The 24,317-nt window shown below is 37.9% G+C and overlaps 1 protein-coding gene and 1 long non-coding RNA gene across 3 annotated transcripts; both read right to left on the bottom strand.

Moving 5' to 3' along the window:
• Positions 1–1,932: 1,932 nt before the first annotated feature.
• On the bottom strand, positions 1,933–8,569 carry LOC146915894 (uncharacterized). 2 transcript variants are annotated; one of them, XR_015013615.1, is made up of 2 exons: positions 3,726–3,864; positions 1,933–2,176 (listed from the first exon to the last, which is right to left on the bottom strand). XR_015013615.1 is itself a non-coding variant. In XM_085716714.1 (2 exons), exons 1-2 carry the CDS (start codon positions 8,567–8,569, stop codon positions 2,154–2,156), a joined length of 1,053 nt encoding a protein of 350 aa, XP_085572840.1. In that variant the 3' UTR covers positions 1,933–2,153. The 2 variants fall into 2 exon arrangements, 1 of the variants encoding a protein (XP_085572840.1); XM_085716714.1 differs by lacking the exon at positions 3,726–3,864 and adding an exon at positions 7,540–8,569.
• Positions 8,570–8,873: 304 nt separating this feature from the next.
• On the bottom strand, positions 8,874–10,805 carry LOC146915893 (uncharacterized). The gene is made up of 2 exons (XR_015013614.1): positions 10,667–10,805; positions 8,874–9,117 (listed from the first exon to the last, which is right to left on the bottom strand). It is a non-coding gene; the product is annotated as an uncharacterized LOC146915893 (long non-coding RNA).
• Between the last annotated feature and the right edge of the window lie 13,512 nt (positions 10,806–24,317).

Here is a 24,317-nt window from a genome sequence, read left to right as displayed (position 1 = left end):
TAGTTCTAGCCAGACAGTATCAAATAGTCCTATCAAATAGTTCTACCCATACCTGATTTTCTTCTATACTTTTTCGTTTACAATTTTAGGGTTATTTTTGTCAAATCCACTATTGTAACACCCATATCAGACGTATCTAGAAAGTCTAGCACATGCGTTAATATTAGTACTGGATAGATTAAAATTTACAACATAAATTACATACGAATGAATATTTATACAACAATTTGCGTTCGTACATAAGTATCATAAACATCTCAACCATACACATATAATTCATCCTTAAAATCGAAAGCATCCTGCAGCGACACGAACGCACACTTGCTGAAATATCCATCCGACTTCAAGCTCGCAAGTCCAACCTGTTTATCTGAAACAAACAAGGATTGGGATGAGACATAATGTCTCAGTGAGTTCCCCTAAATCCTAGGCTATAGGCAACCTCAAGGGGAAACCTACGGTCACCACGTGTCTACATTACAACCTGACGGTTGATTATACGTGTGTGGGAACTTGCATACATAGACGGTAGTGCATACTAGAGCCATCATTTTCTTATCTTAACTTGTTATAGGCTTCACTTCCTATACGTGTCATGGCGGTCGAGGGGAAACCTAAAACCGCATTGCCAAGAATACGCTCTACGTATTGAGGCCTAAACATAACATAATCATGGCACGTTTCTAAACCGGACGATTAGGGGAAACCTAAGATCGTCATCGGTATCATAATCTTTACGTGCTCTATACATAACTTGTACTTGCTTACAGCATCTAATACTCTTGTTCTTAAACATATACGTGCATGGGTTCATTCTTGCATAATCATGAAAAACATAATCATAGTCATATCGTGCATAACGTATCTAAGTTCATTCATTAGGTTAGCGTTGAACAAACAATCATTATCTTGATTCATTTTACGGATAGTCCCGGGTGGAGTAACCCCAAGATCAATCCCATACATGACCGATGTACGTACATCGGACTCCCTCGGTGTCGTGCGGGTCCCTTACGGCTTGAACCGTTCCCTTAGGTCGAGAACCTCCCGTATCCCCCTGGCGTGGATAACAAGAGACACGAGCACCTACGTCTTGTTTACTCAGTGACATGCGGGTCCCTTACGGCTTGAATCGTTCTCATCATGAGAACCCCTTGTATCCCCCTGATGTGGATAACAAGAGACATGTCACCTACACTTATTAGTCATGGTCTTGTCGTATACATAAGTTAAACATGTACATACTTAATTGTTTACCTCGGAACCTTAATCGAACCGATTAGTGGTAAACTCTTACTTGTTCACTAACATACTTATCATGGTGGAGAGATTAACTAGTCAATCCACAGCTTACTTACTTGCTAAGTCATACTTGATCATATGCGAAGAGAATACACTTCGCGTCTTATCATTCTAGGGATTCATATCCTATACTTGCCATACCTATCATTCATGCTATCTTGCTAGTTCTCAACACTATGTCAAGGCTCTACATTCATCCCCTTTCTTAATTCATAGCTACCCGAGTAATATCGGCTTAAACTCTCTTGATTCACTCTTGTCATTCATGTTAAGATTGCCATGATTTTTATTTCAGGAATCGTTTGATGTTATGTGCATTGCCTAGATGTTGTTTTAGGGTTATAAAGTTGTAAAATGATGAAAGAAAAGCTCCAGAATGCACCACGGACACCACATAGAGCCAACAAGCCAAAAGCATGTTGGCATGTCCAGAAGCCTGCGCTATTAGCGCACCTGAGGCGTGGCTGTAACACACTATCTCCCGTAAAAATTATAAGTAATAATAATAATAATAATATATTTATTACCAAGGGTGCTACATGAATCAAACCTTTTGGCACTAATTAACACACCAAATGTCTCTTCCACGATAAATTTCACATCATATAATAATGTATTAGAGTAATTCATAATAATAATCTCTTACTTATGCCGACATTCATAATTAGAAATACACAAGGTTCTCATAAACAATTCAAAGTTTGCAAATCAAAATATTTAATCGTTTTTCCCCAACCCTAGTGTTACAGGAATCAGAGCACGTAGCGTCTACATTTTTATTTCAACTACTGTAGAAAAAAAAATTGATGCATAAAGCATCTCCCTTCGCCACCTTCTAAACGTCCCCAAAGCTACTCCTCGTCGACCTGAGTGTCTGTACTCACGGTACAGTCACCATAAAGGAAACAAACACAACAAAATAAGGGGTGAGAAATCCTTCCATAACATAATAATAGGGAAAGTCACGCATTTTAAATAAATATCATGTGAATACAATCTCTACTATCTCATCGATTTTCAATAGTTATTAAGTACAATTCTCTTCTCTTCACAAATCACAACATCACACCATTTCCACATTTACAAGCACAAGCATAAACATCATCACATACGATGCATATGGACTCTCCTAACGACCTATATGAACGTGGTACCACACCTACTCATCATTTTGCCAGAATTATATTACTGGACTTTCTCCCACATAGTTGCCAGAAGTATGTTACTGGACTTTTCTCCCACATAATTGCCAGAAGTATGTTACTGGACTTTTCTCCCACATATGCAAGACTTATGCTCTAGACTCTATATGAACGCAAAGAATTAAATTCGACAAGTATTACACATATTCACATAATCACATAATCACATAATTCACAAATTAATGTTAGACTTCCTCTAAAATGCACGACTCTAAAACAAGCACACAAGCCATCATCACTCTCATCATCATTATATATCACTCCCATCATCATTATATTTTACATAAATATATCATCATGTCTCCCTTTCTCTCGTACAACATTAATTTAATTCTAATCCTAACCCATAATATAATTATCATTTTATATCAAGTACCTAGTTCTAATCTTTCTGTCATTTGTGTTTATCTGATAGGTACTGAACCTGCTTTTATTTTTATGTACTGTGTGTGGACTGTTTTGCGGTTCAGTGTACTTAGATGTGTTGGGTAGCTAGGTCTTATTTTTTTTATCATAGTTAATTGCTTCTAATTTCTACACGTTATATTTCTATGGATGCCAAGCTCATGAATATTATATCAATTCATGTAATGGAATAGGCTAGAATATAAGGAATTAAAAGCCAAATTATAAACCTGAGATGTCTATACTAATGCCAAACAATTAACGCCATTGCACTCTTTTCTTTCTTCTTTTTTTTTTTTTTGTTTTCATTCAGGACCTATATATATATATATCCCCACATACTATAAATGCACTAACAAAAACCCACCACATCCTACAAGTAATAAATCAGGAACCGCAAATATATATACACAAGCCTTTATGCATAAAATCAATTAAATAACCCAACTTTATTCATACTGTGCTTATACCATCTCAATCAGTGCATTCTTCTAAATATATTTATTCGGTGATCGAAAAGTCAAAGGATCCTACAATTGAGGCTCACATGCTACTGCTATCTCTACACTTTAATCTAACAGAGGCAGGATGTTATTTGAGTTCTAATAACCGTAACTCAATGTTATTACCGCTAACTCTCGTGTTCAATTAGCCTTATGCCGTCTCCCTCAATTCTAATATTGCTTCACCAACCTAATTCTATTTATAGCCTCGTCAACAATATCATTACCCTTGATTCAACATTCATACTCATAAATCTCTACAGCCCCACAATAAAATTATAAACCCTAGAGATGAAGAGATTCTCCCCCTTACCTCAATTCCTTTGAAAATCTGGTTTGTTTTGCTTGACCTTGTCGCACTAGGGTTTCTCTTTCTCTGCTCCTCTCTTCTTCTCTTTTCACGTTCAGTAAATTAAAACATTCTAACTCCTAAAGTTCTATTTATATTCGGGTCAACACTAGCCACAACCTTTTCCACCAATAGCCACTATTCTTTTACTTCTTCCCTCCCCCACTTATTAAAAACTTATTTCTTACACCCCCAACTCATCACATCGTGTCCGGACTCTATGCTTTATTTTATTTAAGCTGTCCTAATATTTTTCAATCCTCACCATAATTAAATTTTCTCTACATCACATAATATTCAAACAAAACAGCATCAATAATATTTCTAACCAAAATTCCACCTAGTATACTTCATTAAATTAATTAAAAAAAATAAAGTAGGGGCGTTACAACTCTCCCCCACTTAATGGATTTTCGCCCTCGAAAATTACCTGAAGGAAATAATTCTGGATAGGATTCCTTCATCTTACTCTCTAGCTCCCATGTTATACTACCCCCAGCAGGTCCTCCCCACGTCACCTTGACTAGAGCGATCTCCTTGCCCCTCAAGTTCTTTACTTCTCTATCTTCGATCCTTAGTGGTAAGGCCTCAACGGTAAGGTTCTCCTTCACTTGCACATCATCCATGTGAATCACGTGAGACGGATCAGGAACATATTTCCGAAGTTGTGATACATGAAACACACTGTGAAGGTTTGAAAGTGATGGTGGTAGGGCCACCTGATAAGCCACCTCTCCAACTCGCTTCGTAATCTGATAGGGACCGATAAACCGAGGTGTAAGTTTCTTCGACTTCAACGCACGACCAACACCCGTCGTCGGAGTGACCCTCAAAAATACGTGTTCCCCCTCTTGGAACTCCAATGGTTTCCTCCGTTTGTCATGGTAGCTCTTCTGTCTACTCTGGGATGCTTTCATCCTCTCTTGAATTATTTTAATCTTCTCGGTGGTCTGCTGAACAATTTCTGGTCCCAACACTGCATTCTCTCCTGTCTCATACCAGCATAACGGGGTCCTACACCTCCTCCCGTAAAGAGCTTCGAAAGGTGCCATTCCGATGCTAGAATGGAAACTATTATTATAGGTGAACTCAATTAGCGGCAACCAAGTATCCCAATTCCCTCCTTGGTCCAAAACACAAGCCCTTAACAAATCCTCCAGAGACTGGATTGTCCTCTCTGTCTGTCCGTCAGTCTGCGGGTGATATGCTGAACTTAGCTTCAACTTAGTCCCAAGTGCCTTCTGTAAACTCTCCCAAAATCTCGAAGTAAATCTCGGATCTCTGTCAGAAACAATGCTTGAGGGAACACCATGTAATTTCACTATTTGTTCAATATAAATCTCAGCTAGTTTCTGTAATGGGTAATTCAGTTTTATTGGTATGAAATGTGCTGATTTACTTAATCGGTCCACTACCACCCAAATAGCATCACTCCCCTTCACGGTCCTAGGCAAATTCGTCACAAAGTCCATAGATATGCTATCCCACTTCCACTCCGGAATACTCAATGGTTGCATCAATCCGGACGGTTTTTGATGTTCAATTTTTGACTTCTGACACACCAAACATGAGTACACAAACTCAGCCACATCCCTCTTCATACTGGGCCACCAAAATATTTTCTTAAGGTCTTGATACATCTTTGTAGCTCCAGGGTGAATACTTAGTCCACTCCTATGACCCTCTTCTAGGATACTTCGTTTCAATTCCTTCATATCGGGCACGCAAATTCTACTCCTAAATCTCAAAACTCCATTCTCATCTAATTTGAAATCCGTTTCTTTTCCCTGATTGATTAGTGTTAACTGATTTACCAGTTCCAAGTCCGCCTTCTGCCCTTCCTTGATTTCTTCCAACACTGGACTTGTCAATTTCAGCATTCCCAACTTCACACTCCTTGGTGTCACTTCACAAACAAGACTAATATCTCTGAATTGTTCTATTAAGTCCATCTCCTTGACCATGAGTGCCGCCACTTGTAAAGATTTTCTGCTCAAAGCGTCTGCAACTACATTAGCCTTTCCTGGATGGTAATTCAGCTCGAAATCATAATCTTTTAGGAATTCCAACCACCTCCGTTGCCTCATGTTCAATTCTTTTTGATCAAACAAATACCTCAAGCTTTTATGATCACTGAACACTTCAAACCTTGAACCGTATAAATAATGCCTCCATACCTTGAGTACAAACACTACAGCTGCCAACTCCAAGTCATGTGTTGGATAGTTCCTTTCATGAATTTTCAATTGTCTCGAAGCATAGGCTACAACCTGTCCACCCTGCATAAGTACACCTCCTAACCCTCTACTAGAAGCATCACAGTAAACTACAAACGGTTTAATCGGATTTGGTAAGATCAACACTGGTGTTGTCGTCAACCTCTTCTTGAGTTCTTGGAAACTATTTTCACATTGAGTATCCCACACAAAAGCTTCCCCCTTCCTAGTCAATTGTGTCAACGGTAATGCTAACTTCGAAAATCCTTCAATGAATCTTCGATAATACCCGGCTAATCCCAAGAAGCTTCTTATTTCTGTAACAGATTTAGGGGCTTCCCATTGCAACACAGCGTCTACTTTGGATGGGTCTACTGCTATCCCATTCCTCGAAATCACGTGACCCAAGAAACTTACTTCACGTAGCCAAAACTCGCACTTTGACATTTTAGCATATAACCGCTTTTCTTTCAAAATCTGCAATACAACTCTCAAATGTTCTGCATGTTCCTCTTCTGACTTCGAGTACACCAATATATCATCTATAAACACTACTACAAAATGGTCCAAATAAGGTTGGAAAATTCTATTCATATACTCCATGAACACTCCAGGGGCGTTAGATACTCCAAACGGCATAACTGAATATTCATAATGACCGTAGCGAGTTCGGAATGCAGTCTTGGGTATATCTTCTGTCTTTACTCGAATCTGATGGTAACCCGACCTCAAATCAATTTTACTGAACACACAAGCACCAGTCAGTTGGTCCATAAGGTCATCAATCCTAGGCAGAGGGTACTTATTCTTAATGGTGACTTTATTCAACTGACGGTAATCTACACACAATCTCATACTGCCATCCTTCTTCTTGACAAGTAATACGGGTGCTCCCCATGGTGACACACTAGGCTTGATAAACTTCTTCTCCAACAATTCCTTTAGTTGCTTCTTTAACTCCCCCAACTCAGAAACAGACATTCTATAAGGCGCCATTGACACGGGTCTAGTTCCAGGCACCAATTCTATAGCAAATTCAACTTCCCTTTCGGGTGGTAAATCAGTAATGTCTTCCGGAAATACTTCTGGAAAGTCGCGCACTACCGGTTGACTAGCACCTTGAGGTTCATTTTCCAACTTCAACGCCGCAAGTAACATAAACACCTCAGCTCCCTCCTTCTTAGCCGCTTCCACTTGGACTGCAGTAACAAATCTAGAATTTCTTTCCTCTTCAGGTTCGGGGAACAGTACAGTCTTAGTGAAACAATTAATATAAACCCGATTAAATTCCAGCCAATTCATCCCTAAAATAACATCAATCTGACTCAAAGTTAAACAAACTAAATCAATCCCAAAATGTTTCCCATAGATTGTTAAAGGACAATTTCGACACACAAAATCAGTAGTTACTGAACCACTAGCTGGGGTATCTATAACCATCCTACTCGACATTGACATCATATTAAGATTCAACCGCATCGCACATTCAAGGGAAATAAAAGAGTGCGTAGCCCCAGTATCAATAATGGCAATCAAAGGAACATTATTAATGAAGCAAGTACCTCGGATTAACTTATCGGAGCTAGGAACATCTTCTCCACTCAAAGCAAAGACTTTCCCTCTGGCTTGTTCTTTCTTTGGATTCTGACAATAAGTACTGATATGTCCAGCTTCACCGCACCTGAAACATACAACTTCCTTCTCGCATTCCGTTGCACGATGACCAGTACCTCTACACTTGAAACACCTTAACTCAGAACTCTGACATTCATTTGCACGGTGCCCTATCCCCCCACAATTGTAGCATTTCACAGGAGGACGACCGTCTCCTCCATTAGACCCTGTCTCACTAGTACCCTTCTTTAGTTTTCCCTTATCAGTTGAAATGTTATACGGCTTACCCCGACTTAGGTCTCTCCCTTTCTTCTCACTGACTGCCTTGTAATGACTAGCTCTCGCCTTGCTGTCATCCTCATAAATTCTGCAAGCAGTTACCAACGTGGAAAATTGACGAATCTGTTGATACCCAATAAATTGCTTGATTTCAAGGCGTAATCCATTCTCAAACTTTAAGCATTTGGAAACCTCTGCCCCCGCTGCATTTATATAGGGGCAAAACCTGGACAACTCTTCAAATTTTGCTGCATATTCTGACACAGACATGCTCCCTTGCTTCAGCTCGAGAAATTCAATTTCCTTCTTGTTACGTACATCAGCAGGGAAGTATTTTCCCAAGAATTCCTCTCTGAAAACTTCCCATGTAATCACAGTGCCAGCCCCCTCAAGCCTTTGACGGACATTTCCCCACCAGAATTCAGCTTCTTCCGCCAACATGTGTGTCGCTAGTCTAACCTTTTGTTCATTAGTGCTCACCATTGCCTTAAAAATCCTCTCAATCCCTTGTAACCAATTCTGAGCACCATCAGGATCATACCTCCCCTTGAAGGTAGGAGGGTTGTTTCTCATAAATCTGTCCAGGCGAAGCTCATCAGCTGTTCCATGTTGGTTCTGCTGTCCTTGAAGTGCATTGTTTAAGGCTTGCGCTACTGCAGTCATAGCATTTGCGATTGCTTGATCATTTCTCCCAGCCATTTCTTATCTGCAATCGTCAAAATCATGAAACAATTAGAATTTAGGCATCTACAACGTGTTATACACTTGTCGCCTGCAGGGTAAAATATCCATTAAAAATCCTAGGCTGAATGGATCGACCTGCTCTGATACCAACTAATGTAACACACTATCTCCCGTAAAAATTATAAGTAATAATAATAATAATAATATATTTATTACCAAGGGTGCTACATGAATCAAACCTTTTGGCACTAATTAACACACCAAATGTCTCTTCCACGATAAATTTCACATCATATAATAATGTATTAGAGTAATTCATAATAATAATCTCTTACTTATGCCGACATTCATAATTAGAAATACACAAGGTTCTCATAAACAATTCAAAGTTTGCAAATCAAAATATTTAATCGTTTTTCCCCAACCCTAGTGTTACAGGAATCAGAGCACGTAGCGTCTACATTTTTATTTCAACTACTGTAGAAAAAAAAATTGATGCATAAAGCATCTCCCTTCGCCACCTTCTAAACGTCCCCAAAGCTACTCCTCGTCGACCTGAGTGTCTGTACTCACGGTACAGTCACCATAAAGGAAACAAACACAACAAAATAAGGGGTGAGAAATCCTTCCATAACATAATAATAGGGAAAGTCACGCATTTTAAATAAATATCATGTGAATACAATCTCTACTATCTCATCGATTTTCAATAGTTATTAAGTACAATTCTCTTCTCTTCACAAATCACAACATCACACCATTTCCACATTTACAAGCACAAGCATAAACATCATCACATACGATGCATATGGACTCTCCTAACGACCTATATGAACGTGGTACCACACCTACTCATCATTTTGCCAGAATTATATTACTGGACTTTCTCCCACATAGTTGCCAGAAGTATGTTACTGGACTTTTCTCCCACATAATTGCCAGAAGTATGTTACTGGACTTTTCTCCCACATATGCAAGACTTATGCTCTAGACTCTATATGAACGCAAAGAATTAAATTCGACAAGTATTACACATATTCACATAATCACATAATCACATAATTCACAAATTAATGTTAGACTTCCTCTAAAATGCACGACTCTAAAACAAGCACACAAGCCATCATCACTCTCATCATCATTATATATCACTCCCATCATCATTATATTTTACATAAATATATCATCATGTCTCCCTTTCTCTCGTACAACATTAATTTAATTCTAATCCTAACCCATAATATAATTATCATTTTATATCAAGTACCTAGTTCTAATCTTTCTGTCATTTGTGTTTATCTGATAGGTACTGAACCTGCTTTTATTTTTATGTACTGTGTGTGGACTGTTTTGCGGTTCAGTGTACTTAGATGTGTTGGGTAGCTAGGTCTTATTTTTTTTATCATAGTTAATTGCTTCTAATTTCTACACGTTATATTTCTATGGATGCCAAGCTCATGAATATTATATCAATTCATGTAATGGAATAGGCTAGAATATAAGGAATTAAAAGCCAAATTATAAACCTGAGATGTCTATACTAATGCCAAACAATTAACGCCATTGCACTCTTTTCTTTCTTCTTTTTTTTTTTTTTGTTTTCATTCAGGACCTATATATATATATATCCCCACATACTATAAATGCACTAACAAAAACCCACCACATCCTACAAGTAATAAATCAGGAACCGCAAATATATATACACAAGTCTTTATGCATAAAATCAATTAAATAACCCAACTTTATTCATACTGTGCTTATACCATCTCAATCAGTGCATTCTTCTAAATATATTTATTCGGTGATCGAAAAGTCAAAGGATCCTACAATTGAGGCTCACATGCTACTGCTATCTCTACACTTTAATCTAACAGAGGCAGGATGTTATTTGAGTTCTAATAACCGTAACTCAATGTTATTACCGCTAACTCTCGTGTTCAATTAGCCTTATGCCGTCTCCCTCAATTCTAATATTGCTTCACCAACCTAATTCTATTTATAGCCTCGTCAACAATATCATTACCCTTGATTCAACATTCATACTCATAAATCTCTACAGCCCCACAATAAAATTATAAACCCTAGAGATGAAGAGATTCTCCCCCTTACCTCAATTCCTTTGAAAATCTGGTTTGTTTTGCTTGACCTTGTCGCACTAGGGTTTCTCTTTCTCTGCTCCTCTCTTCTTCTCTTTTCACGTTCAGTAAATTAAAACATTCTAACTCCTAAAGTTCTATTTATATTCGGGTCAACACTAGCCACAACCTTTTCCACCAATAGCCACTATTCTTTTACTTCTTCCCTCCCCCACTTATTAAAAACTTATTTCTTACACCCCCAACTCATCACATCGTGTCCGGACTCTATGCTTTATTTTATTTAAGCTGTCCTAATATTTTTCAATCCTCACCATAATTAAATTTTCTCTACATCACATAATATTCAAACAAAACAGCATCAATAATATTTCTAACCAAAATTCCACCTAGTATACTTCATTAAATTAATTAAAAAAAATAAAGTAGGGGCGTTACAGTGGCCAGCCTGAGGAATTTCTCTATTAGCGTAGATTTCGCTAATAGCGTAGTTCTTCGGGTCTGTGGTACAGAATTTCCAGTTTTTACCCAAAACTTGCTCAGTTTGATCCTGTAATGCACCATAATCATCCAGCAACATATATAGACATTTATAAACATATTTCAGGGCAATCTAACATCTAATCAACAAGAATTTATCAAAAGAGTATTAGGGTTCTAATCCCTCATAAACATAAATCAATCCTTTAAACATGGAATTACACAAGGGTGGTAATCTATCTATGGAACTCACCTAATCATGTTTGCTTGCTTTCCTTCAAGTTCCAAGCTCAAACCCTAGATTCCTCTTCATTCTTGATCCACAATTTCTAACCAAACCATGCTTAAATCCATGCTTCCTCTTGTTTCTTGCTTGCTAAGCCACCAAATTACATGTATTGTGAAGCTTTGATGCCTTAGGGAAGGAAGGATGAGGGCGGCCAAGTAGAGAGAAGGAGGAGAAACTTTCTTCTCAAAACCTAGAGAGAGAAAGTGAAAGGGAAAATGAATATTTTTGGGTCCAACTTGCTTATATACCCCTTGCGTGTGAATACCCAAAATGCCCTTGATCTTAGTCGTGTTTAACTTTACTCTGGTACATAAGTCCATACTTATCTGTTTTCACATAATATTAGATTTCCTCGTACTTAACATTTTCGTCATACTCGCTTTCCATGAATCTGAGTCCTCTGATACATTTAACAGATAAAATTTCCATTAGCTGACGAGCGGGATATTACACTCTACCCCCCTTAAAAAAAAATTCTTCCTCGAAATTTAAAGATCGACTACCAATCCTCATGACAAAAACTTATCATCCACGGTCTGAGCCATACATATTCTATACACACTCATTCATAAAGTTCATCGTATCATGTCCTCATCTTATTTCTTAACCCACATGCAATTGAACATAGCCTTCTTGATCTTAATATCACTCAAACTTAAAGTTATCCTAGCATATCATAACTTAGAACTTACCTTGCTACACATAAACTTATTATCTCGATCTCGGATCTTACCCGATTAACATAAACCATTCATAAGGGTATCTTATCGTAAACATGAACAATCAGGATTTGCCTTTTAACTGGAATCCTATCGGATACCAGGTTTTCCCTGCAGTGCTTGCCTGCAACATAAAATATCTTTCATACATATAGCTTATCATGAATACATAATCTTACGGTACCTTGAGATACATGCTTCTTACTTGTATTACTCAAAAAGACGATTCCAGGAATCACTTATCCCTTTCTGAGTCTTAGGAAATCTTCGATCTCATTGCAACCTTATTGCATCTTATCACCCGTACTGAGGGGTAACTCATATAACTTGACATGAAAAAGTGAAATCAACTCACCACTTCATCTAATAATCTATTAATTAACATCTTGGTTCACATACTCTTGAGACTTACTAGCACATCCACTTGCACATACATCGTATACTCTTAATACACTTTCGTGTATCCTACATGATATTGGCTTCATAGAAACATTGCCGTTTCCATAACATGTACATACTTTCAAGTGCCATCTCTTGTTAAATGATACGATACATGTCTAAAATCTTTCTTGAAGAAATTTTTTCTTAAACTTTGGTATTTGTGTTCTTGGAACGAATATATATATATATATATATATATACACACACACATAACTAAAAAAAAAGAAAATTTATCATTTCCAAACTGAATTTGTATAATTCCATGAGTTTAAATAAAAATATCGTTCCCAAGTTCCATAATACCAATCTTAACTTTTAAAAGTTTTAAAATCATGACTTAACATATCTTAACAAGAATCGTTTTCACTCAACAAGTATCGCATATGAAAGTATGATTCTCATTGCACAAACTCGAGAGTTGCATCTCCTTTCATGATAACATACTTAACTCCGAAGGTGGATTCTTACCTTCTTAACTGTTATACGTAGTTCAGACACGTATTACTGCATAACATAAACCATAGACGATCCTTGGCCCACTTAACGGTAACTTGTTCCTCTTCTTCAGGAACACATAACTTGATTCACCATACATCTCATTCGGTTATCGCTTGAGTGTTAATACCTTTTCTGGAACCCGGTCATCATTCTTGATGCTTTGATTCTTTACTTGAGTCACGAAATGTAACCTTCTGAACCTTACATACTTCCCATTATCATCTTTCATGCATCCTGATCAATTCATATAAGGCAATTCTTGTCATTTTCATTCTTTTTAGGTGATGGCACATACTTAAACTTTTACCTTAGCCAATGCTATCTATATAAACATCCATACTTACTTATCACATCAAGAACTCCTCACTTCTCTTATGATGCTTCTGCTAAACTTGCCTTACCAACCGAACATTCTTCACGAAGCTTCATACATACTAAAACTCCCATGTTTCATGCTTAACGATTAACTTCCATGGCGCTACTCTGATTCCCACCGGTTGGCTTAAACTAATACTCTAACCCGTTAGAGCAATTGAGACTTCAATTCATGCTTACCACTTGAATACTTACTTCTGGAACTATTCTCAAGATCTTCCATGTTGCAAACACCATCACAACCTTACACTTGTCTTGTAAATTCAAAACTCATGATATTTTATCTTATGCTCATAATACTTGACTTGGGGGTAAACCTTACGTTCTTGCTGGTTGCATTTACCATACATATCACACTTGAACTTGTTTCTGAGGAAACTCGAATTCCTTTAACAACTCCTCTAACACTTGAACATATCTTTCTTAAACCTCTAGCCTGGTACCTTCGTATCTTCGCATACTACATTTTGGTTAATCATACTAATGCTTGCTCGTTGATTTTTCTTTTAAAGACTTCGTAAACTAGCGCATGGGTCATTGACGTTGATGTTTTTCTACTTTATAAATATATCGAGTTTAGGCCCTGGCCGTTGCTCTAAAATCATAGAACGAGTTGATAACACATACGTGCCATCAAACCTAGACTCTAATAAGTCTAGCCCGCTCTACGAGTGTCGAAGCAACCCGGTTCCTAGAAACCTCGTGAATTTTCAAAATGTCAACTTCAATCACCCATACGCGTAAATCTTTCTAAAATTATTTAAACTCAATGATCCAACATCATATCAAGCCCTAACATGTCTGTTAAGCAAAACATAGATCAAGAGATACACCATAATTTCACATAATCCGAGATCTTTGTGATTTCTTATAACTTTGCACCAGTTAATTTTCTTACTTCATACCTCATGCATAAACATCCGTGACTTTCCTCCCAAATGCCGAAACTTTTATACTCTTGATCTTGGCTTGTTCTTGACACATTAACTTCCAAAACTACCTTAAACCGGATTGATTCCGTTAATACTTGTCCATACATTTTCTTCCTTAGAAATCATAGGATGTGATGTGCATTCGATACTTGATGTTATAGAGAGCGTTGGTTATATAAAAGATTGTGAAAACAACCCCCAATAGCTACTAAAGCCCTAGAGACGAAATGACAGTTTTTGGAAAAACTAAAAAATTTCGCTCCAGGTTCGCTATTAGCGAAATCCTCTGTTGTAATTTCGCTATTAGCGAAATTTTCGCTATTGGCGTGGTTTCTTCAGCACAGTTTTCCAAAAATCATATTTTACATAAAAATCCTATTTCCTCAAGTATCCCAATGCATATCATTCCTTCCAAACATCTTAAAACAATTCTATAACCTTTGCATGGCAAGCATTAACATCATTCGGTTCCATTCAAGGCACATTAGAAACTGATATCTTGTAATCATGTCTCTTAACATAAAATTTCCACATACACCTTAACTTCATCTGCTAAGAACGGCTTAATTCATTACGTTGCTACTTATGCAACTTCCAAACATACATATACTTAACTTCATTCATATAATGCTATTCCTGAGAGCATGCTGACTCCGTCAACAAGTGTCGACTTCTCACCATCTTGTAGCCTTGTTCTGACATTCCAGAATATCATAAATTCATTCCAACATCTCTTACCGATACTTTCGGTCATAGTTAGATACATATATCCAACTTCTTCACTCACGGGTACATGGAGTATCTCTATCATCTTACCCGACATTGTCGGAATGTTCCTTCTTAACATATCTTACATTCCCGGAGGATTCACACTTATACTTGCTTAGTTCACCGGCCACTTACTAGCACGATCAACCCCTTACTAATAATTACTCCGAGTTCTTACTTCTGAGTTCACACTTTCCAGTGCATCTTCATCACATACTTCATTCCTCCTGGGTCCTATTCAGCTCTCAGGCATCCATTCTAATCGTTGAATGCTAAATTGAGTTGATCAGGCTCAACTAACAACAACAACTAGAACATTTACCCGGAACCCAATGGTCCCACAACCTTAGTTGTAACTTAATGACCCAAGGCACGGTCTAAATCGACCTGCTCTGATACCAATTGTAACACCCATACCAGACGTATCTAGAAAGTCTAGCACATGCGTTAATATTAGTACTGGATACATTAAAATTTACAACATAAATTACATACGAATGAATATTTATACAAAAATTTGCATTCGTACATAAGTATCATAAACATCTCAACCATACACATATAATTCATCCTTAAAATCGAAAGCATCCTGCAGCGACACGAACGCACACTTGCTGAAATATCCATCCGACTTCAAGCTCGCAAGTCCAACCTGTTTATCTGAAACAAACAAGGATTGGGATGAGACATAATGTCTCAGTGAGTTCCCCTAAATCCTAGGCTATAGGCAACCTCAAGGGGAAACCTACGGTCACCACGTGTCTACATTACAACCTGACGGTTGATTATACGTGTGTGGGAACTTGCATACATAGACGGTAGTGCATACTAGAGCCATCATTTTCTTATCTTAACTTGTTATAGGCTTCACTTCCTATACGTGTCATGGCGGTCGAGGGGAAACCTAAAACCGCATTGCCAAGAATACGCTCTACGTATTGAGGCCTAAACATAACATAATCATGGCACGTTTCTAAACCGGACGATTAGGGGAAACCTAAGATCGTCATCGGTATCATAATCTTTACTTGCTTTATACATAACTTGTACTTGCTTACAGCATCTAATACTCTTGTTCTTAAACATATACGTGCATGGGTTCATTCTTGCATAATCATGAAAAACATAATCATAGTCATATCGTGCATAACGTATCTAAGTTCATTCATTAGGTTAGCGTTGAACAAACAATCATTATCTTGATTCATTTTACGGATAGTCCCGGGTGGAGTAACCCCAAGATCAATCCCATACATGACCGATGTACGTACATCGGACTCCCTCGGTGTCGTGCGGGTCCCTTACGGCTTGAACCGTTCCCTTAGGTCGAGAACCTCCCGTATCCCCCTGGCGTGGATAACAAGAGACACGAGCACCTACGTCTTGTTTACTCAGTGACATGCGGGTCCCTTACGGCTTGAATCGTTCTCATCATGAGAACCCCTTGTATCCCCCTGATGTGGATAACAAGAGACATGTCACCTACACTTATTAGTCATGGTCTTGTCGTATACATAAGTTAAACATGTACATACTTAATTGTTTACCTCGGAACCTTAATCGAACCGATTAGTGGTAAACTCTTACTTGTTCACTAACATACTTATCATGGTGGAGAGATTAACTAGTCAATCCACAGCTTACTTACTTGCTAAGTCATACTTGATCATATGCGAAGAGAATACACTTCGCGTCTTATCATTCTAGGGATTCATATCCTATACTTGCCATACCTATCATTCATGCTATCTTGCTAGTTCTCAACACTATGTCAAGGCTCTACATTCATCCCCTTTCTTAATTCATAGCTACCCGAGTAATATCGGCTTAAACTCTCTTGATTCACTCTTGTCATTCATGTTAAGATTGCCATGATTTTTATTTCAGGAATCGTTTGATGTTATGTGCATTGCCTAGATGTTGTTTTAGGGTTATAAAGTTGTAAAATGATGAAAGAAAAGCTCCAGAATGCACCACGGACACCACATAGAGCCAACAAGCCAAAAGCATGTTGGCATGTCCAGAAGCCTACGCTATTAGCGCACCTGAGGCGTGGCCAGCCTGAGGAATTTTGCTATTAGCGTAGATTTCGCTAATAGCGTAGTTCTTCGGGTCTGTGGTACAGAATTTCCAGTTTTTACCCAAAACTTGCTCAGTTTGATCCTGTAATGCACCATAATCATCCAGCAACATATATAGACATTTATAAACATATTTCAGGGCAATCTAACATCTAATCAACAAGAATTTATCAAAAGAGTATTAGGGTTCTAATCCCTCATAAACATAAATCAATCCTTTAAACATGGAATTACACAACCCCAAGGGTGGTAATCTATCTATGGAACTCACCTAATCATGTTTGCTTGCTTTCCTTCAAGTTCCAAGCTCAAACCCTAGATTCCTCTTCATTCTTGATCCACAATTTCTAACCAAACCATGCTTAAATCCATGCTTCCTCTTGTTTCTTGCTTGCTAAGCCACCAAATTACATGTCTTGTGAAGCTTTGATGCCTTAGGGAAGGAAGGATGAGGGAGGCCAAGTAGAGAGAAGGAGGAGAAACTTTCTTCTCAAAACCTAGAGAGAGAAAGTGAAAGGGAAAATGAATATTTTTGGGTCCAACTTGCTTATATACCCCTTGCGTGTGAATACCCAAAATGCCCTTGATCTTAGTCGTGTTTAACTTGACTCTGGTACATAAGTCCATACTTATCTGTTTTCACATAATATTAGATTTCCTCGTACTTAACATTTTCGTCATACTCGCTTTCCATGAATCTGAGTCCTCTGATACATTTAACAGATAAAATTTCCATTAGCTGACGAGCGGGATATTACAACTATCAAAACCCACTTTACTAAAACACACTTTCTCACTATTCTTTCTCATCTTTCTTTATTTACTAATAAACTTTTCTCTCTCATCTTTTTTTTTTATAATAATAAAGTTTTCTCTCTCATCTATATTTATTTTTTTGACAAAAACAAATGATATTCATTGATTCAAATAGATAGAGTACATCGATATAGTGCAAATTCGCTAAAAACAAAAAGGTTGAATTTGTGAACATGAAGGTGAGAAAAACACAAGAAGGGGGGTTGAATTGTGTTTTAGAAAAATTCTTCGTTTCTCCTAAAAACTGAACACACTGATCAGAAGCTAAGTGAGACAGCTTCTGAAGTGATAATCAGAATCTAAATGCAGCGGAATAAAACAGAGAGAGAGAAGAAGAACGACACAAAGCAATTATACTGGTTCCTTCCACAATCCGGAAGTAGTCCAGTCCCCCTTGCACTTCCAAGGAGATTTCACTATGAGTAATATCTGATTACAAATGCTCAAGCACACAAGCAAGAGACTTCCAATGCTCAAGCACACAAGCAAGAGACTTCCTTTGCTCAAGAACACAATCAAGAGACTTCCTGCTCAAGCACAACTGCAAGAGACTTCCTAACTAAACAAAATTACACAGAAAATTGTTTAAGGTTGAACACTTGATATACAATCAGAGGTGCTCACAATACAAATCAGATACAGACTCAATGGACTTAAGAATTTCTAAGATATGACTTTGAGACACAGAAATTCTAAGTGAATGCAGAACAATTTCAGCAGAGGTTTGGTACTTGTGAAAATTTTTGTGAGTCTTTCGTTCAGCGTTCTTGCATTACCAATTCTCTAGGTCTTCACTCCTTTATATAGAGGTGTGAAAGAGACGTTGTGAAATTGCCAGCACACCAAAGAGTCGTTGTTGAAGCTTGATCTTTCACCAATGATCTTTTGCCTGATTTGGTTGTTGTCCTATGAAGAACAAATTTGAAATCCATTCCTTATCCAAAGGAACATCTATGCAGGCGAGACCGTATTCTGGAGCTGTTTTCTTGTCTTGAAGTGCAGACACAAAACAGAGTAGTGGAGAACGTGGTTGTACAATTCGTACAAAGTACAATGTCAACGCTTTCGTCCAAATTGCAAACACACACCTTCAAACACCTTTGAAATGACCGTTGCAAGCTCCACTAATCCTTTGTTTGTGTTTTCGAATCCAATAGACAGCTTTTGCATTGATGATTCTTCAATTCTTGATTCTTTGCAAATCCAGTTGATATTCAGCTTCTGGTGAAATGGCTTCTGATGAGGCAGCTTCTGATGATGCAGCTTCTGATGATGCAGCTTCTGATGAGATGACTTCTGCAGCTTCTGATGATGTGACTTCTGGACCTCTTGTCTTCAGGAGCACTATTCTTCAGGAGCAGCTTACTTCAGGAGCGCTATTTCTTCAGGAGCAGCTTGACTTCAGGAGCGCTTTTTCTTCAGGAGCAAGTTGCCTTCAGGAGCGTCCAAGCTTCAAATTTTTGTTGTTTCCATAGCTCTTTATTTGCTCATTCAGAACCAATGATGATGTAACTTTATAATTATGGTCCTGTACACTTGAACAAATATTAGCTAATCCAATTTACAATTTTTAATACCTTGTTATCATCAAAACTCTTTAAGGTTTATTGTTAAACACATTTTGTTCCAACAATCTCCCCCTTTTTGATGATGACAAACAAAAGTATTTAAAATTGATCAATTGTTGTTAATCTAATTAACAAGTTGACTTTGGGGTTCTGAGGTTTGTAAGCTCAGAATCTGAGGTTTGTAAGCTCAAACTCCCCCTGAGTCTGATAGTCTTTAAGGTGAGGTTTGTAAGCTCCCCCTAAGTTCTATCCAGGTTAATTAAATTCATTTTGCGCGCAATAATTATTATCAGAGCTTAAAAGCAAAACTGAATCATTGAAAGAATTAACTTATGGATAAGAAGAATGGTTCAATTAACTTTACTTGAATTTTGATACTCCTTCGTTCATTCATAGCTTATACCAATAAGGTAAAAAGATAGAAGTTTTTCAAAAATTTCAAATGCCATTAATGGGGCTCAGAGCCTTTAAATACTTGTCACATATACTCCCCCTTTTGTCATTATCAAAAAAAATTAAAATAAATCTAAGCACAAAAGACAAAAAGATATGAGAAAAACTCAAACGTGAGAGAGTATACTAAGCAATGAACTAAATAAATCAGAGCAAAAAATCATGTATATTCAATTGTCAGAAGCAGCTAAACAGTCAGAATCAGTAAGCATTCAGAAGCAAGGACTAAGACAATAAAACAAACAACAAACAAAGAAAAACACAAGGGTGTGCAACTAAGGGTTGGTTTGTTGTTGTTTCTTCATCTCTTCCATTTCTTCAATCTTCTTCTTCAACAATTCTTCAAGTTGTTGTTGCCTCTGAAGAAGAGCTTGTTCCCTTTCTTTAGCTTCTTGCTGCTGCTGTGCCATCTGTTTCTTCAGAAGCTTACACAGCCTTGCTTCTCTGGTCAAGTAATCCGTTTCAAAGAAGAAAGGCTGGTTTGCCAGGAGCAGTGTAGAACTTCTTACTCTAAGACTCTGATTCAGATTTTCCATTAGCCTTCTGACTGAAGCTTGCTTGACTCTGATGCATTTAGCCTTGATCTCTTCAATAAGCTCAGCTGCCCTGTTCTGAAGTGATGCCCAGGAGTCTTCATATGCACCTGTGAGATCAATCGTCCTTCTTTGATCCACCAGATTGTGCATCTGACTCAAGATTGTCAGAAACTCAGAATCGATATATCCAGATTCCAGGATGTTTGTGGGTGGATGTTCAAGGATTTCAAGATCAGAATCACTGATTTCTAAATCTTGAATAGGGTTAGGAACTGGAATGGTAAGGTGTGTTTGTGTGTTAGAAGATGAGGGCTGGTCAGAATCAATGTGTGTGGTGGAGGTTGAGGCTTGAACATTGACTAGAGAGATGTCAACATCCATGGGAGTTGGTTCAGGAGAGTGTTCAGGTAAAGGTTGAAATTCAGTTTCAGATGGTGGTTGTTGTGGTGAAGTTGTTGTTTGAGTGTTGAGTTGGGGGTCAGTGATGGCTATTGGTGATTGTGGGGGTGTTGTGGGTTTTTGTGGTTCAGGTGTTTGTTGATGAGGGTTTTCTGAAACAACATTTTCAGAAGCAGCTGCTTCTGGAGTTGTTTCAGAGGCTTTTTCTGAGGTGGACTCAACATTTTCAGGAGGAATCATGTTGAGAGGTTGAATGCAAAGGGGTTGAGGGTTAAGGCGAAAGATAGAATCAATGACTCTTTCTCTCTGCTCAGTCAGTTCAGCTAACTTCTCATTAATTATATGGCCAACTGGTTCATAAGAAGTTGACGAAAAGGGCTTATCGTTGGTTTTGGTTGATGTTGATTGGCTTTTTACTGGTTTTTGAAAAAGTTGAGCTAGGGGTACATCATCATCAGAATCATCAGAATCTGATAATGATGCGGATGCGGAATCTGAAGATATATTAATTACCTTTTCTGGTTCAGGATCAGAATCCTCTTTAGCAGATTCACTGGACACCTGCAACAGTTGCTTGGCTTCTGAAACTACAGACTCTAGTAGCTCAGCAGCAATTTCCAGAACTTTTTCAGCGGCTGCTTTCTTCTCTTGTAACTCTTTTAACTTCAAATCAGAAGCAGCTTGAGCTCTTAAGGTGATATGAGGAAAATCCTTGGTTCTCCTCAAGGCTGGCTTTCTCTTCCTCTTTGGTATAGCAGGTTGATCAAGAGAAATGTCAACACCCATGATCATCCTGGAGTCCATGTCTTCAATGGCTTCTTCAATAGAAGGTACTGATGAACTACCAATTTTGAGCTTGTCAGCAGCAACTTTTGCCTTTTTAGTAGGTTGTTCAACCTCTAGATATTGCTCTGCAGTCATCTTCCTTTTTGACTTTCTGCCTCTGGCTCGTGGCAGAGCACCACCATACATTTCCTCTGGAATATCTTCCAATCTGATTCTCTCATTGGTTGCCTCAAAATGTTCCTTGATATAGTACATCTGCACTTCAATGGGATCCTTCTTGCAGATGGGTGGAAAGTCCTTCATAAGATCAGACTTAACAAAAGATTCACTTAAATCAGTTTGAAGTTTGGTGACTTCACTGATTAGCTTCATATTCAAGAGAGTATGAGCATTAATGAATTTTCCAGTTTTTGTGTCAAGTAGCTGATCTGTGAAGCCTTGAGATTGACTGAGACTGTCCAAGATACCTCCTTGATAGAATATCTCTGAGAGGAGTCTTCCATAAGGAACCAAAGGTTTATCCAGTAGCTGACTCTGTTTCAAACACTCTACCAAGTACTTGAACATGTATTTGGGCACATTCACCTTTTCCTTCTTGATGAAGTGCTGGAGAAGGACCTTCTGAGCTAGATTTGGCTTCACACAGTCACCACTTGGAAACAGGGTCTCATTCTGAATCTTCAGAAGCATCTTGGTTTCCATGCTCAATTCAGCATATTTCTTCTCCTTCTCAGAATTGTAAATCACCAAGTTGGCTTGCTTTTTCCAAATGCGTTTTTCAGCAGCATCTGAAAGATCAATTCCAGAGTAGTATCCAGAGGCTGCAGCCTTGAGAACATACTCTATGTGCCATTGTGCAATTCTTATTGGAATACCACAGATGCTGGACCTGATTTCATCTTCAACAAATGGCGCAAGACCCATTTCTTCTCTTGTTTTCCCTTCTAATTCAGGATACATTAGCACCATTTGACTTTCCTCAGATAAGGATGCCGCTTTGTTGTAAAATTTTGCTCTTACCCAGAAGTGTCTAACCAGAGCTTCATATGTTGGTCCATTCAACATTCTGAAATAATCCATGAGTCCTTGCTCTTCATAGTCGCTTCTGATAGAACACCTATGAAAATTCAGAGAATCAAAGTCCACTGGATTCTCTATCTGAACTTGCAAATCCCATTCTTCCAATTTCATGCTTCTTCCTCTGTAGTCATATTCAGGGACCATTCTTGAAGTAGATACTGAATCTTTTGAGCTTGATGATGCCATTTGATGATTGACGAAGATTTGAAGAAGATGAAGATTTTAGGGTTCTAAGGTTGAGAGAATGCGCTTACTTCGCAAACGGTTTGAGAGCAAATGTGTTTGTTGTGAGTGAGTAGTGTGTGAATTGACAAAGTGTTAAAAGTAAAACGATTGCAATTCAAAAGAGACAAACAAACATAACATTAATGACAAAATTGGGGGCGCGTGAAAAGTACTTTCATAGCTATTAAATCATCATTGCCCTTTTTAGTTATACACCAACACATACAGGCCACGTAAGAAGTTCACAGAGTAACTACCAAGTTAGTGGGCCAGAAGTTACTTTAAAAAGTAACTCCCAACGTTTCCACTTATTCAACTATTCAGAAGCAACAAATCCAGCTTCTGGACTTCAGATGCTGATGTCATCATCAGAAGCGAGTTTTCCTCAGAACCTCAATAAAGAGCTTCTGATGGACTACTGCTTCTGAACTAACTTCAGAACCTAAAATCCTATTCAGGAGCAAGCAAACATTTAATCAGACACGAAGTGCATGTTCAAATTTTTCTTTATAAAATCAAATCTTTCAACAGTTAAAGGCTTAGTAAATATATCAGCCCATTGATTTTCAGTATCAATGAATTGTATATCTAAAATTCCTTTTTGAACATAATCTCTGATAAAATGGTGTTTGATTTCAATGTGCTTAGCTCTTGAATGCAAAATTGGATTTTTAGACAAACAAATAGCAGCAGTATTATCACAATAAATGGGAATACTGTTAGCAGTTATCTGATAATCTTCCAACTGATGTTTCATCCAAAGTAGTTGTGTACAACAACTTGCAGCTGAAATGTATTCTGCTTCTGCTGTAGACATAGCAATAGTTGTTTGTCTTTTGCTAGCCCAGGATATAAGATTATCACCCAGAAATTGACAATTGCCACTGGTTGATTTTCTTTCAATCCTATCACCAGCATAATCAGCATCACAGAATCCAATTAGCTTATAATCTAAGGATTTCCTATAAAGGAGTCCAAGATTAGTTGTTCCCTTCAAATACCTGAAGATTCTCTTGACAGCAGTCATATGAGATTCTCTAGGATCTGATTGGAATCTTGCACACAAGCATACACTGAATAAAATATCTGGCCTAGATGCAGTGAGGTATAACAAAGAACCAATCATACCTCTATACAGCTTCTGATCTACTTTAGCTCCTTCATCTTCTTTGCTCAGGTTGCACGTAGGATGCATTGGAGTGTTCATCACTTTACAAT

Source organism: Medicago sativa, chromosome 6 (genome assembly GCF_051527215.1).
Source record: "Medicago sativa cultivar Bolivia chromosome 6, Bolivia_mono, whole genome shotgun sequence".
In the NCBI taxonomy this organism is placed as follows: domain Eukaryota; kingdom Viridiplantae; phylum Streptophyta; class Magnoliopsida; order Fabales; family Fabaceae; genus Medicago; species Medicago sativa.
Note: the sequence above shows the minus strand (reverse complement) of the source record. Positions and strands in the feature narration are given on the sequence as shown.

Bases quoted from the DNA above. Each gene is read 5' to 3' on its own strand.
- LOC146915894 (XM_085716714.1), bottom strand. From the start codon at position 8,569: ATGGCTGGGAGAAATGATCAAGCAATCGCAAATGCTATGACTGCAGTA. The intron at 2,177-7,539 runs GTACTTGCTTCA...CCGTGAGTACAG, and splicing joins CTCCGATAAGTTAATCCGAG to ACACTCAGGTCGACGAGGAG.